Below are 13,288 nucleotides of genomic sequence, written 5' to 3' on the forward strand. Positions count from 1 at the left end.
TAAATAAGATGTGATGTATTCTCTACCCATTTTATGTGACAATTTAATTTGGTGTTCTGAGAGTCTTTGTAAAATGCGTATGTACCTTGGAACAAATGCTGGGGAACTTTAAGCTTTTGGTCATCACGGCAATAGTGATCATGACTGAATAGCTGATTCATGCTGCATCACACTGGTTTACAGCATTGCAGCACTTTTTGGGTGTACCGATTATAAGATTTGCCAAGTTTTACATCAGCACAATTTCTTGCTAGTCTGGAGTGTCGTTTCAATGAACAGTTTACTTTTGAGGCTAAGTAAAAACTTTGCGTTGTGTAACTTGTTCAAACTATTAAACATCCATATACAAAAGTATAGCAACTCTCGAGCCAAAGCCCAGTTAGGCAGTTGCTGAATCAGGGCTGTAGCTGGTGTTTGGATTCTCTCCAGGGAGAGAAAAGGGAGGAGCTGGTGGACATTGCTCTGCTTTTTTTTTTTTTTTAAACGTCTGATCTGTCAGATGCTCCTTTCGAGCGAGGCACTGTCACCCGCTAATTTTTTCTTTTTCTAATGTGAAAGCTAGATTGTACCAATGGTTATCAACTTGAAACTTGTCAGCATTTTTTTGAGCACCCTTCAAGTCTAAATACTTTTAAGTCTGCTGAGTCATGATGCCTGTGTGCTCGAGCTCCCTCCCCCTCCCTTGCTGCCTTGGTCAGCTGGCTCAGAAAACAGGCTAGTAAGTGGTAGCTGCAGTGTCGGTGGTCCTCTGCCGCCTGATACCTCCTGTACCGCCAGTGAAGGGGGTACCCACTCGCCGGTACTGCCAGCAATTTTTTTTCCCCCCTTAAGAAGCAGGGAGGGAAGGCTGATGTCATTAAGAGACCGTGAGTGCATGAGCAGTCATGTCACATGCTGCTAGGTGGGTCAGCTATGCAGATGGAGATGCATGGCACACGCACGGGGCGCAGAGGCAGCAGGTTAGCTCCCCCGTCATCCAGGGTAGGGCAGAAAACAGACGGTCTCTGCTGTGGCTGTGAGGGCATTTTTGTGGCTGTCTAACACTCTCCTTTTTCTTCCTCTCACCTGGACCTTCACCTGTAAAGAGACTGGCTTGGCTTCAGCAGGCACCAGGAGGATGCTCTTTGAAGGCGTGCCTGAGATGCAGTCGTCCCGGGTAACGCAGAGTGTGTCAGACTTGGGCTTGGGCCTCCAGTCTCTCCGTTTGTCTGGCTGGGACAGACCTTGGAGCAGTCAGGAGACTGAGTCACTCTCCTCTCCCTCCCAGGTTCAGACCAGTTCACCTTCAAGTAAGTACTTTCCAAGCAATGTTTCCCAGCCATGATAGACTCTCAGACACTCGGTCAAATTGGTCTTTGCTGAAATGTGATAGGAAGAGGAGTGTCGCTACAAACTGTCGCATCACGGGATGATTTGGCACTTCAGCTTTGCCTCGGCAGTCCACAAACAATTGTCTCCTTATTCCCTAAAAAGCGTAGCAGTGTAAAGTTGTGAAAACAATGGCTAGTGCATTTCAGTCCGTGTACAAGTGAATTACAGTAGTTTGAACCATTAAATGTCTTCCAGTGAATTGCTGTTACAATTGACAGATCTGTTTCGACCCGCTTGTAGTGCTGAAATGGCATCACGGCTTGTTCCGGCATGACTAGGTTTAGAGGTTAACTGGGGCCACAGAAAAGTGAGGCAGAGCTTTGAATGTCTATAGCTGAATATTTGCCCCCTCCCCTTACTTTCACTATCTTATTGCGCTACATGGTGGTGGTATGTTTTATAAGTACCTAAATTTGGATAAAGTACTTTAAACAAACCTTCATAGCAGTAATAGTATAATTTTTTTAGTAAAAATGTTTTATTTGATTGACAATGCATTAGTATGAGAGTGGAATGGCCTGTTTCTCATTGATGGAACCCTGTGAATCTGTCAATGGGTGATGATAACTTTGACATCATTCATTTTTGCCGGAGTCTGTTTTAATTGATTTCTATTCACTTGATGGCTCATTTCTTAAAGACGATTGGTAAAATGATGAATCCTGTGCCCAAACTCTGCACAGATGACATTCCTGTGTCTGCTGTAAATGGTTCTGCTTCTCTGTCTACTTCTCCAGTGCTGGGCATCCTGAACAGTCCCTATAGCAGCATACTTGGAAAGCCTCCATCTTACCCGCCCTCTGAGTCTGTAAACATGACCGCTGACTTCCTGGAGAAGTTTCCTGGCATGGCTCGCATGGTGACCCGTTTGGACTCCAGCTGCTTTTTGGATTCGCGCTCTAGCAGCCCTGAAGACTCAGAGACGAGTGGCTTCAGCTCTGGTTCTGACCACCTCTGTGATGTGCTGGTATGTGGAAGCTACTCTTTCTCAGTTCTTTAAGTTAGACCAGGACCAACCCAACCAGGATATTTAATTAGGGAAGGGACGACACAAGATGTCTCAAGAGTGAGTCCTCAAGAACGAGATGAGATTTTCTTGAAATATCTAACATAAAATAACGTCTAGTTTTTTCAGGTTTTTGTTTTGCAGACCACAAGAAAATGATCTAGCTCTAAAGTACATGTGTGATAGTCACGAGAGTTACAGCCTAATTTTTCAAATCTATCTAGCTTACTGAATAATTTAACATTCTTTTTAAAGTGCTAATTTTCAAATGCTGCTTCAATAACTGTTTTAATCAACATTTTCCATGTTAGTGAATGGAATAGAAAAGACATTCTTTAGAGTTACAAACATTAAACAAATGGTCAGCAAACAGTTCCTCGCAAATTTTGAGCGTTTGCCGCATGCACACAAGTGGACGTTCATCACTCAGTGATGTTAGCCTAACGTTACTCTTAACTCGATCGCCTACTGATAACTTCCCTCTTTGACAACTTGCTGACTCAATTGAGTCCCCAAATAGAAGACAAAAAACAGACAACACAGTGAAAAAGATTGACAGCAACTGCCTGAAAAGTATTACTGTTTGACCAGAGTGAAAGAGAAGAGGCAGAGCTCAAGCAAAGCTTGCTGGGGAAAAACAAAAGCGGCGGTTGTTTTATTGGTGTTCAGCAACATTTCTGTCACTGCCATGTATAACCTTTGATCCAGCCTTCCTGTTCTGATACCCCACCCCAAAAATATCAACAGCCTGATTTTTCTTTGGATAAACTTGTAGACAACTTTGGACATTTTAGACTGAGCGTCTTGCTGACTTGGCCCTTTTGGCTTTTAAAATTAGTAGGTTCAAACCGATTGAAATTAAATTAAGCAAAAGATAATTTCATTTGAATGGTACATCTCTGATCTCTTTTCCTTCAGTCCTCTCTGCGGATTTCGCCTCCCCTGCCTTACGTATCAAACATTCAAAAGGATCTGCTGCGACTGGGCTCCCGTTTGGACCCCCAGGACACCAGCTCTCCTCTTACGCCGCCATCCATCGCCAGCCCGGCCGCCTCTGCTCTATCTCGCCGCTGGCGCACTGGATCTCCGTGGCCCGGTGTGGACATACTGGACCAGCCGGATGAAACATTTAGCATTGAGAGGGAGGCGCGCCTGCATAGACAGGCTGCAGGTAATTGCACGAAAAACGGGTTGTGTAAACTATGAGTGGCATCAACTTAAAACATGCCTTTGCGCCAAGCTGTGAATGAAGCAACCTTCACCTGGAGCGGTCAGCTGCCTCCCAGAAACAACAAGGATCCTCTCTACTCCTGCAAGGTCTTTCTTGGTGGTGTACCTTGGGACATCACAGAAGGTAATTGTTCATTTGCATGCATGTATACATTACTCTTCCAAACAGGCAGGAGTGGAGGGCAGAAGAAATCTGAGATAACTGCAAATATCTGCCTCAGAACTAATCATTTAAAAAAAATATATACTTGCGATTTCTGGAACCATGTTTGACTAGTTTTGTTTACCACTGAACTGTTAGACAGACACATTCAGTCAATGGGGACTTTCACTTTTGCCTTAAACCATAAGGACAAAAGTTTTCTGTAATTATTGCAGAGCTTGGAGATGGGAACATTACTCCGTAGCTAAATTAGGATCAAGTTTAGAGGTCCTACAGAGAGGATGAGTCAAAGCACAGGAAGAAAAGATTGTAATAGTAAGATATGTGAACTTGAAGAGTTGCGTATGTTGACAGCGTGCATCCCACAATGCCCTAGGCCAAATGTTAGTTTCTTTGGCAGTATAGAAAATATATTGTTCCTTTTGAGTATATACAAAAGCCACACTTGGTAGTAGACATTCAGGGTGGGCCGAAAGTGATGAGCACATAACAGACTACCAAAACAAGAACTAACACGTTGAAAATGGATAATGGGCATAAAAATAGGAACAAGACGTCCAGCTGGGATTTTTCTCAAAGTAGGAGTTACCGCCTGTGAAGCGATCACTTGGTATCTGGTGAGTCAATTACTCTGTTAAATCGTGGAGATGTAACCTCATTGTGTAGTTCACTATTAAATGTTGAAAGATGTGATCCCGGTGTTTACCCGCAACCGGAGGATGCGAGCACGTCACTGCTTGCCCCGCCGGCTTTTTTATTTATTTATTTTTTTAAATTGTTACTATTGTTAAAGGGGACTGCTTGCCGCCTGACATTTGTCACAAGTGTACTAAACCCCCCCCCATGTTTCAGCTGGACTCATCAACACATTCAGTGGCTACGGTCCTCTGACTGTGGAGTGGCCTGGTAAGGACGGAAAGCACCCTCGCTGTCCTCCCAAAGGTAATGTGGCAAAAGGTAATCACAAATCGGTAGGCCTGTTTTTTTTTTAGTAAACTGGTTTTAGGGTGGCACCATGGTGGGCACATTGGCATGGCATAAAGTTGCTGAGTAAGTGGAGCAGCCCTAGCACAACATTCTTTCTCCTGACAACCTCATTTAGGACTTATCAGCAAAAGGTTCTGGCATTCTGTACTTGAGTAGAAATACAACTACATTTGTAAAAAGGAAAAAGTACACATACCAATGTTATTCCAGTCAAATACCGTTGCATTTTAAATGCTAGGAGGTACCCTAAGTGCTCAATGCAAATTATATTTAGGCTTTACTGAGTAGTGAGAGAACAGTCCAGTATACATTTTTGTGTAGTGTCTTGTCCCAGAGTTGAAAAGGTAAGCTACAATATACTTTGTTTCCGTGTGAAGATGATAGGCCAGCACGCCATAACAGGTCACATGGCCAGCAAAGGCAATGCATGGCCATAGAGATGAAGTCCTAGCTTTGGTCTTTTCTCAATCAATTTTAATGGTTTTTTCATTTGTTGAAGGCAAAAGCGTGTGTTTAAACAGAACCCTGAGACTATCAAAGAGCAGGTACATTTATACGGAGACTTGATTACACACACTCTATTTATCAGCAGTCATTTAGGACAACATTGGATCATTCAAAGATCCTCACCGAACTTCTGGAGTGAGTTTGCTGCACTGAAAGTAAAGGGGCCGAATAATATTGCACGCCCCACTTTTCAGTTTTTTTATTTATTAAAAAGGTTTAAATTATCCAATCAATTTCGTTCCACTTCACGATTGTGTCCCACTTGTTGATTCTTGACAAAAAATTAAAATTGTATATCTTTGTTTGAAGCCTGAAATGTTGAAAGGTTCAAGGGGGCCGAATACTTTCGCAAGGCACTGTAACTTGGAACAAAGGCAAACTTTATGTATAAAGTGACTCAATAGCATTGTATGCATCACAGGACACTGGCATCCATGGTCTGTCCCCCCCACCCTCCACACAAATTACTGTACTGGCCACTTAAATGACCTAGCTTAGAATTGCACTAGGCACACCTACTGTTGGGTAGTCCTTCATGCATCTGTTATAGCAAATTGAATGTTATGTGCAGCTTGACATGGATCCAATGACAAGCTTTCTGTGATGTAGACTAAATTGGTAATTGTCATGCATTAGACTCTGAAGTAATGACCCTATTTTGTGTGTGGAAGTGTTGGAAACTACTCAAGTATAGTAATGAAGTATTCGTCACTTATGTTATACAGTACACTGGTGATCTAGCAAATAGACTAAGGTTCATGGTGTCCCTCTCCCACTTTGCACAACAAACCTGTATCTCTCACTTAATGTTAGATAATTAAATAAAAATCCACAAGTAAGTTGTTAAAGTTTGAATCTGTTGCCCTGCTGATGTGTAGCTTCCACATGCTAAATGATTTCAGACTAAAGGTTTGCTGTCCTTGTAGGCTATGTGTACCTGGTTTTTGAGAACGAGAAATCTGTGCGGGCTTTGCTCCATGCCTGCTCACAGGACCCGTTTCACCCAGAGGATAACAGGGAGTACTACTTCAAAATGTCCAGTCGACGAATGCGTTGCAAGGATGTGAGTAGAAAGTTGTCATACTGTATGCATTTTTTCAAATCTCCCATAGCTTGGATGGAGATGAATAATACAAGATCCAGTTACTAGTTTGCATCCAAAAATGTACAAAGTAAAAGGAAATGTTTGTGTTGAATCAAAAAACAGTTGCAAAATGAATTCTTACTTAAAGGACTAAGAAAGAATTAATAGAAATATAGAAATGAACTGTTTGCTGTTGAGGCTGAAATTCCATTAGGTTGATATGGATTAGTTGTGCATTTATTATTGCAGTACTAGATAATACAAAACGGCTGCATTGAAACACTGAAAGCAATTTAGTCAGTAGAAAAGGATAACAAAACTTGAAACAAATGTCAGTTAATTGCAGAGCGAGGAACATTGATAAATGTGACAGTGTTTGAAACATTTGAAAATTTTCATTTGTTTGCCCAGTGTCCCTAATTATGTGGCGAGTGAGTGCTGTACTGAAAACAGCTGGGGAATAGTGTGTCGTGTTGTGTTCCTCCAGGTGCAGGTTATTCCCTGGGTCATTTCTGACAGCAACTACGTGCGCTCCCCTGCTCAGCGTTTGGACCCCAGCAAGACTGTGTTTGTGGGCGCACTGCATGGCATGCTGAATGCAGAAGCGCTGGCTAGCATCATGAACGATCTGTTTGGAGGAGTCATGTATGCAGGAATTGACACAGACAAACACAAATATCCGATAGGTAAGATCATACGCTCGTATCGCACCAAGCTTGTATTGCACCAAGCTTGTATTGCCAACTTAAGTCTCAAGTGGGAGGAAGAAGTGTGGTTTTGGACTGAATATTCTCCATAAATGCTCAAATGAGGTCTTATCATCAAAATCACAGATTGAAATCTTTTTAAGTTCAAAAGGTAAAGAAAAACATTAACAGTAGCTACAGTTAGCAAAAGTGCTACTCAAATGCTCCGCAGCTATTATTGGGGCCTTGTGCCCTTCTGGAGCCTCCTTTTGTGTGATGTCCACATGCTGCTCCTGCTGCCACTGTTGTGTTCTCTCATTGACAGTAAACATTTTCACAACTCTTATTGCTACTATGTGACAATTGACTAATTAATGGTTATCTTGTCTGCAGGGTCTGGACGTGTAACGTTTAACAATCAGCGAAGTTACCTGAAGGCAGTCTGCGCAGCATTTGTGGAAATCAAAAGCTCCAAGTTTACCAAAAAGGTGCCACAAAAACAGTCTGGGTGCAAGTCAAATCCAAACTTTTGTCTATCTTTCTCTTCAGGTCCAGATTGACCCTTACCTGGAAGACTCGATGTGCCAGGTTTGCCTCCGCCAAGCCGGGCCGTTCTTCTGCAGAGACCAGGTTAGCATCCCGGCAAAATAAAAACCATTTGTTTGGTGGTCTTTGAACCCATATTGAAATGTGTGAAAATGTCTTGTGTGCAGGGTTGCTTCAAGTACTACTGCCGCACATGCTGGCATTGGCAGCATTCTATGGACATCCTGAGCAACCACCGGCCTCTTATGCGCAACCAGAAGAATAAGGACTCCAGCTAGGAGGGCCAGGAGTCAGTCCCCCTAGGGGCCAGGCCGTAGAGCACAAGCCGTCCGGACGGCTGTCGGCGTGTCGCGCGGGGAACTCCACCAGGCACGGGGGTTATCACTGTTGGAATGTTCACTTTTTGCACTTGCTCTATTTTTGCTGTTCACAGTTGGCACTATGCACCGTGACCTTGTTGGGAGAGACAAGGGACCGTTCACTTTCCAGCATCAAACGCCAGAGTTCGTTGAAGGGTAGGAAGTGAAGGAAAATGCCCCCCCCTTTTTTTTTTTTTTTTTTTTTTTTTTTTTTTTAGTTTACATGTTGCATAGTGAAGAGCAGTCACGCAAGTCTCATTGCCGTTCATTGGCAAACACCATAGTGCCTTTAAAGTTTTAGTTTCCCCCCCCCCTCCCCTTCCCCCAGTTGGTGTTTTTTCCAGTGCGAGCCAACTGGTGTTTCTTACTTTGGGAGTTGAATGTTGGGCTTCATTTAACCAGTCGCATTTCAGACTTTTACGCAGTTTTTTACTAATTTGTACACACAGCGGTTTTAAGTCATGACATGAGAAATTTGAACAGAATTCTACCCGGTGGCTGTTTTGGAGAAAACCTTTTATTTCCCCCCCCAAATCCCAGTCCATTTTTGTTTTTCTGACTGCATTTTATTTGCCCTGCCAGATTTCAACATGAAGGGCACAGTTTGGAAGTCCCACCTAACTTGCTTTGTTGCGGTTATGTCAAATGTGGGTTCCAGTAGTGTCGGATACTGCTTCAACTGATCATCCTTTGTTTCAATCGAATAGACCTTGAGTGAATGTTTTTTGTTTCAACTTTTTTTAATTTGCACTTGTGGAGAGGTGGCAGTAGTTTTAATCACATTATTACATTGTAAGGAGGATGTGGCTGTGATGGAGCCGCTGGCCTCCTGTTGAATGTAAGAACTTCCACTTTGTTGACCGAATTGTCCACCCAGACCTTGAGTAGACTCCAAATGCACACTTTGTAAGCCTTGTCTGCCTTCCTCTTGCAGATGGATGTGATTGCATAAGCGGTGTGCCAAAGTCTGATTTCTCTTGCTCTCAAGTTCTCTTCACCCAGCTGCTTTTTACAGTTTGCAAAGTCTACCTCATTGTGGTCTGCCAAGTTTGCTGCTTACAGTTGTGGAGTATGTTCAGATTGGGCACATTAAAGGTGTTTAAGCATTAAACTACACTGTCTGGACCATTAATGGAAGGCCATGCAAATGAGCAAACGCTCTCCTTGACTGCCCACTTGCTGGCTTCAAAACAAAATCAAGTGGTTATTTCAAAGTCTGCCTATTTTAAATAAAGGCTTGGGATGAGTTCAGTTTATCACCACCAACATTTAACCATGTCTTCACTGAATGAGTTGTGGATATTACTGTAGAGATGGGAATATGACTGATCTGTTGGGTTGCATTGAGAAAAAAATGAGATGGTGAAAAATGCACTACTTCAATGAGTGACTAAAACTTAAAATCAGAATGAATCCTAGCGCTATTGCACTTTTTCCATGAGTCAATCATCTACTGATATGATTTCTAATCCAATGCAATTCAGAAACCACGTTCGACTTGTCTAATTTTTATTTGAATACAAGTATTCATGATACATTTCTTATAGTTGCAAGTCAATGGTTTAAAGCTAGTATATTTCTTAAGAAATTTAATTCAATACAATCTGTTCAAAACCATCATGGACCTCAATTTCAGATCACACCATTGCTCCAGTGCATGTACAAGTGAATGGATAGGTTTGACTGTATGTGTAGGAGTATATCAGTGTATGTGTGTAGCACGTCTGAGTGTATGTACGAGTTTAAGTATGATTGTGTACATATAAATGTAATATACACAAAGCACAGCCTTCAAATAAACTCTGAATCACCCCCACCTTCTGATTGGCTGGTTGATCTTGGACACTCCATTAGGTACACTGCCATTTTCAAGTGTACCTAATAACAGGCCACTTTATTAGGGAAATATCATGGTCAAAGGTCACAGGTGTCAAGCTCTAGTCCTCAGGGCTGCATTCCAAGATGATTTCCAAGATTCCCTCATTAAGTGCACCTGCGTGAAAAGTTTTAGCTTCTGCGGAACGTGAAAGGAGCTAAAACTTTTCTCGCAGGTGTGTTTAACGAGGGTAACTTGGAAAACATTGGAACGCGGCCCTTCGAGGACTGGAGGTCGACACCCCCACTTTCTGATTGGCTGGTTGATCTGTGACGTCACTCGGACACTCCATTAGGTACGCCGCCATTTTCAAGTGTACCTAATAACAGGCCACTTTATTAGGGAAATATCATGGTCAAAGGTCACAGGTGTCAAGCTCTAGTCCTCAGGGCCGCATTCCAACATGATTTCCAGATTCCCTCATTAAGTGCACCTGCGTGAAAAGTTTTAGCTTCTGCGGAACGTGAAAGGAGCTAAAACTTTTCTCGCAGGTGTGTTTAACGAGGGTAACTTGGAAAACATTGGAACGCGGCCCTTCGAGGACTGGAGGTCGACACCCCCACTTTCTGATTGGCTGGTTGATCTGTGACGTCACTCGGACACTCCATTAGGTACGCCGCCATTTTCAAGTGTACCTAATAACAGGCCACTTTATTAGGGAAATATCATGGTCAAAGGTCACAGGTGTCAAGCTCTAGTCCTCAGGGCCGCATTCCAACATGATTTCCAAGATTCCCTCATTAAGTGCACCTGCGTGAAAAGTTTTAGCTTCTGCGGAACGTGAAAGGAGCTAAAACTTTTCTCGCAGGTGTGTTTAACGAGGGTAACTTGGAAAACATATTGGAACGCGGCCCCTCGAGGACTGGAGGTCGACACCCCCACTTTCTGATTGGCTGGTTGATCTGTGACGTCACACAGACACTCCATTAGGTACGCCGCCATTTTCAAGTGTACCTAATAACAGGCCACTTTATTAGGGAAATATCATGGTCAAAGGTCACAGGTGTCAAGCTCTAGTCCTCAGGGCCGCATTCCAACATGATTTCCAAGATTCCCTCATTAAGTGCACCTGCGTGAAAAGTTTTAGCTTCTGCGGAACGTGAAAGGAGCTAAAACTTTTCTCGCAGGTGTGTTTAACGAGGGTAACTTGGAAAACATATTGGAACGCGGCCCCTCGAGGACTGGAGGTCGACACCCCCACTTTCTGATTGGCTGGTTGATCTGTGACGTCACACAGACACTCCATTAGGTACACCACCATTTTCAGGTGTACCTAATAACTTTATGCATTTTTTGTACGTGTCAAGAATGTGTATTTGACTACTTGCTCTTTATTTTGGGGGACACCAACACATATTACACAACGTATAACACATATACATATTGTCATATAAAGCAGTTAACCAAATGTCAGTTTTTGTTTTCATGCCCCCAAAAAATAAAAAGGAATAAGACACCAGACAAGTTTTAACAGGTTTTTATGTTTATTAAAATAATAAAAGTAAATTTCAAACCAGCAATCTAATGTGAAATTGCATTGGATATATGTTTGCGTGCGTGCGTGCGTGCGTGCGTGCATGCGTGCGTGCGTGCATGCGTGCGTGCATGCGTGCGTGCGTGCGTGCATGCGTGCGTGCATGCGTGCGTTCATGAGGAGGATGTAGGAGAGTGGTTGCCAGCGAGTGGAGACAATGCCGAAACGAAAATGCATCTTTACGGAGGTATTTAAAAAAATAATTGTGTCCTTTCGCCAGGGTAGTGATGCATATGAAGTTGAGTGCCTAAGTTACGTGTCCGTCGCAAATACAGGTTCTGTATTATTCACCAATAAATGCAATTGGTGTCAAATTTGCTGGATAAAATGCCTACAGCAGATGTAAGAAATGCTGCTCACTTGAGAATGAGTCTACTAGAAGTTGTGGTGACATTTTGATTTCACCTCTGCTGAAGAAATTGGTGGTAGGCTTGCAGAGTGTGGTCTTTGTGCTTCAAAAAGAACACCCTTCGAAGTCATTGCATTCTGTCAGTTGTCCACTAGATGGCAGTGAGACATCGAAGATTTCTACGCAACGCCTCTGTTAATGAAATCGCTAACCAAAAGTACATTTGAGGAGTCATTCTTGATATTTACATTTGATTGATGTTCTTATTTATCTTATGTTGGTAAACTATGCAAAAAGAAAGAATTTGAGAAGTGGCGAAGACTTGCATGGCACTATACGCATAGTTAAGAGACAAAAATGTTGCATTTTTAGAATTTCATATACTTACAATTAAGTATATATATTCGTTATTTTCTCTATCAACTTTCTCCCACTTCGGATCACGAGGTCAGCAACCTAAGTAAAGAAGCCTGAGTGCCCCTCTTCCTTTGCATACAGTTTCATTTCAGCAGGCGTTGGTCAAGGTCTTCCCAGAACGTAATACCGCAGTTGAACAGGAGATGGCAACAGTGATCTTCACTACAACATCGGAGCTGTCATTTGCCTTCATGGTTGCTTTTACAGCTGAATTAACATCCTTATCTACTCGGCCAGTAAGTCCGCGTTGAAACGTATAACCAAGTTAGGTTAAAAGCTTTTTAATGTGTTTTTTTGTGTTCAAATTTTGAAATAAGTGCATTTCCTACATACTTTTGAGCATATACTATTAGTTCACAATAGGAAAAAAAGTCTCCTCTAAAGCAATTAGATGTTTGTTTACAGATCACACACATTAAGACATTACTTTAATCTGATATTTTTGCTCTCATAAGATTAAACATGCTGAAGTCAGGCTGGAGAGGGAAAAGAAAAGAGCAAGAAAATAGTCTGCTTTCCAGTCACACATCTTGGCAGTACGTATTGATTTCATGTCAATCCAGATCAGTGTGAAAGTAGAATTAAATGAACCACATCACTTTAGATTTCCACAAAGGGCAGAAGAAAGGGCATTTCTTGGGTAAATATGCTGTCCATAGGAATTGACTGCAGTTTTGTTTTCAACCCTTTTCAATTAAACTAGATCTCACAGCAAGGTCTTTGGTTTAATCCAGGTCCTGTGTGAGTTTTGTTGCAGTAAGCTTCCTTTCCTACCAACATGCTGACTTTGGCTCACCAAAGAACGGATGTTCTTGTCTATCACACCTTTGATTTCCTGGTGATCAGTCCAGTTTGGATGATCTCAAATCAAATAGGACAGCCTGATCTGGATAAGGCTGATCATGATCACTGATGACAAGTATATGTACACCCATCTATAACCTTGAACAGTGCAAATGTTTATAGCTGGGCAGTATAATTAGGCCGCCGCCACACTGAGAACAATCCCTGGAGCCATTATGGTTGGTTGAGCAGAACGTCTTACCAGCTTAGGAGGTCAACCCCACACACGGGGCAGAAAGACACTAATGCATTGGTGCATTAACAAATGAATTCATTATTGATACAAACATCTGCTGACCATACAGTGTAGTAAACTGTATGCATTTGCAA

The 13,288-nt window shown here is 42.5% G+C and overlaps 1 protein-coding gene across 2 annotated transcripts; it reads left to right on the plus strand.

Annotated features, from left to right (window-relative positions):
* The first annotated feature begins 544 nt into the window (after nucleotides 1-544).
* Nucleotides 545-9,050, plus strand: LOC133153273 (cytoplasmic polyadenylation element-binding protein 1-like). Of its 2 annotated transcripts, none has more exons than XM_061277454.1 (11): nucleotides 545-981; nucleotides 1,086-1,289; nucleotides 2,109-2,338; nucleotides 3,296-3,548; nucleotides 3,618-3,731; nucleotides 4,623-4,727; nucleotides 6,191-6,327; nucleotides 6,836-7,034; nucleotides 7,428-7,522; nucleotides 7,584-7,664; nucleotides 7,748-9,050. In XM_061277454.1, the coding sequence occupies exons 1-11, from the start codon at nucleotides 885-887 to the stop codon at nucleotides 7,856-7,858; spliced, it is 1,626 nt and encodes a 541-aa protein (XP_061133438.1). In that variant the 5' UTR covers nucleotides 545-884; the 3' UTR covers nucleotides 7,859-9,050. The 2 variants fall into 2 exon arrangements, with proteins under 2 accessions (XP_061133438.1, XP_061133439.1); XM_061277455.1 differs by having other exon boundaries at nucleotides 4,623-4,712.
* The last annotated feature ends 4,238 nt before the right edge of the window (nucleotides 9,051-13,288 follow it).

The sequence above is a fragment of the Syngnathus typhle genome, linkage group LG4 (genome assembly GCF_033458585.1).
Source record: "Syngnathus typhle isolate RoL2023-S1 ecotype Sweden linkage group LG4, RoL_Styp_1.0, whole genome shotgun sequence".
NCBI classification, from domain to species: Eukaryota; Metazoa; Chordata; class Actinopteri; order Syngnathiformes; family Syngnathidae; genus Syngnathus; species Syngnathus typhle.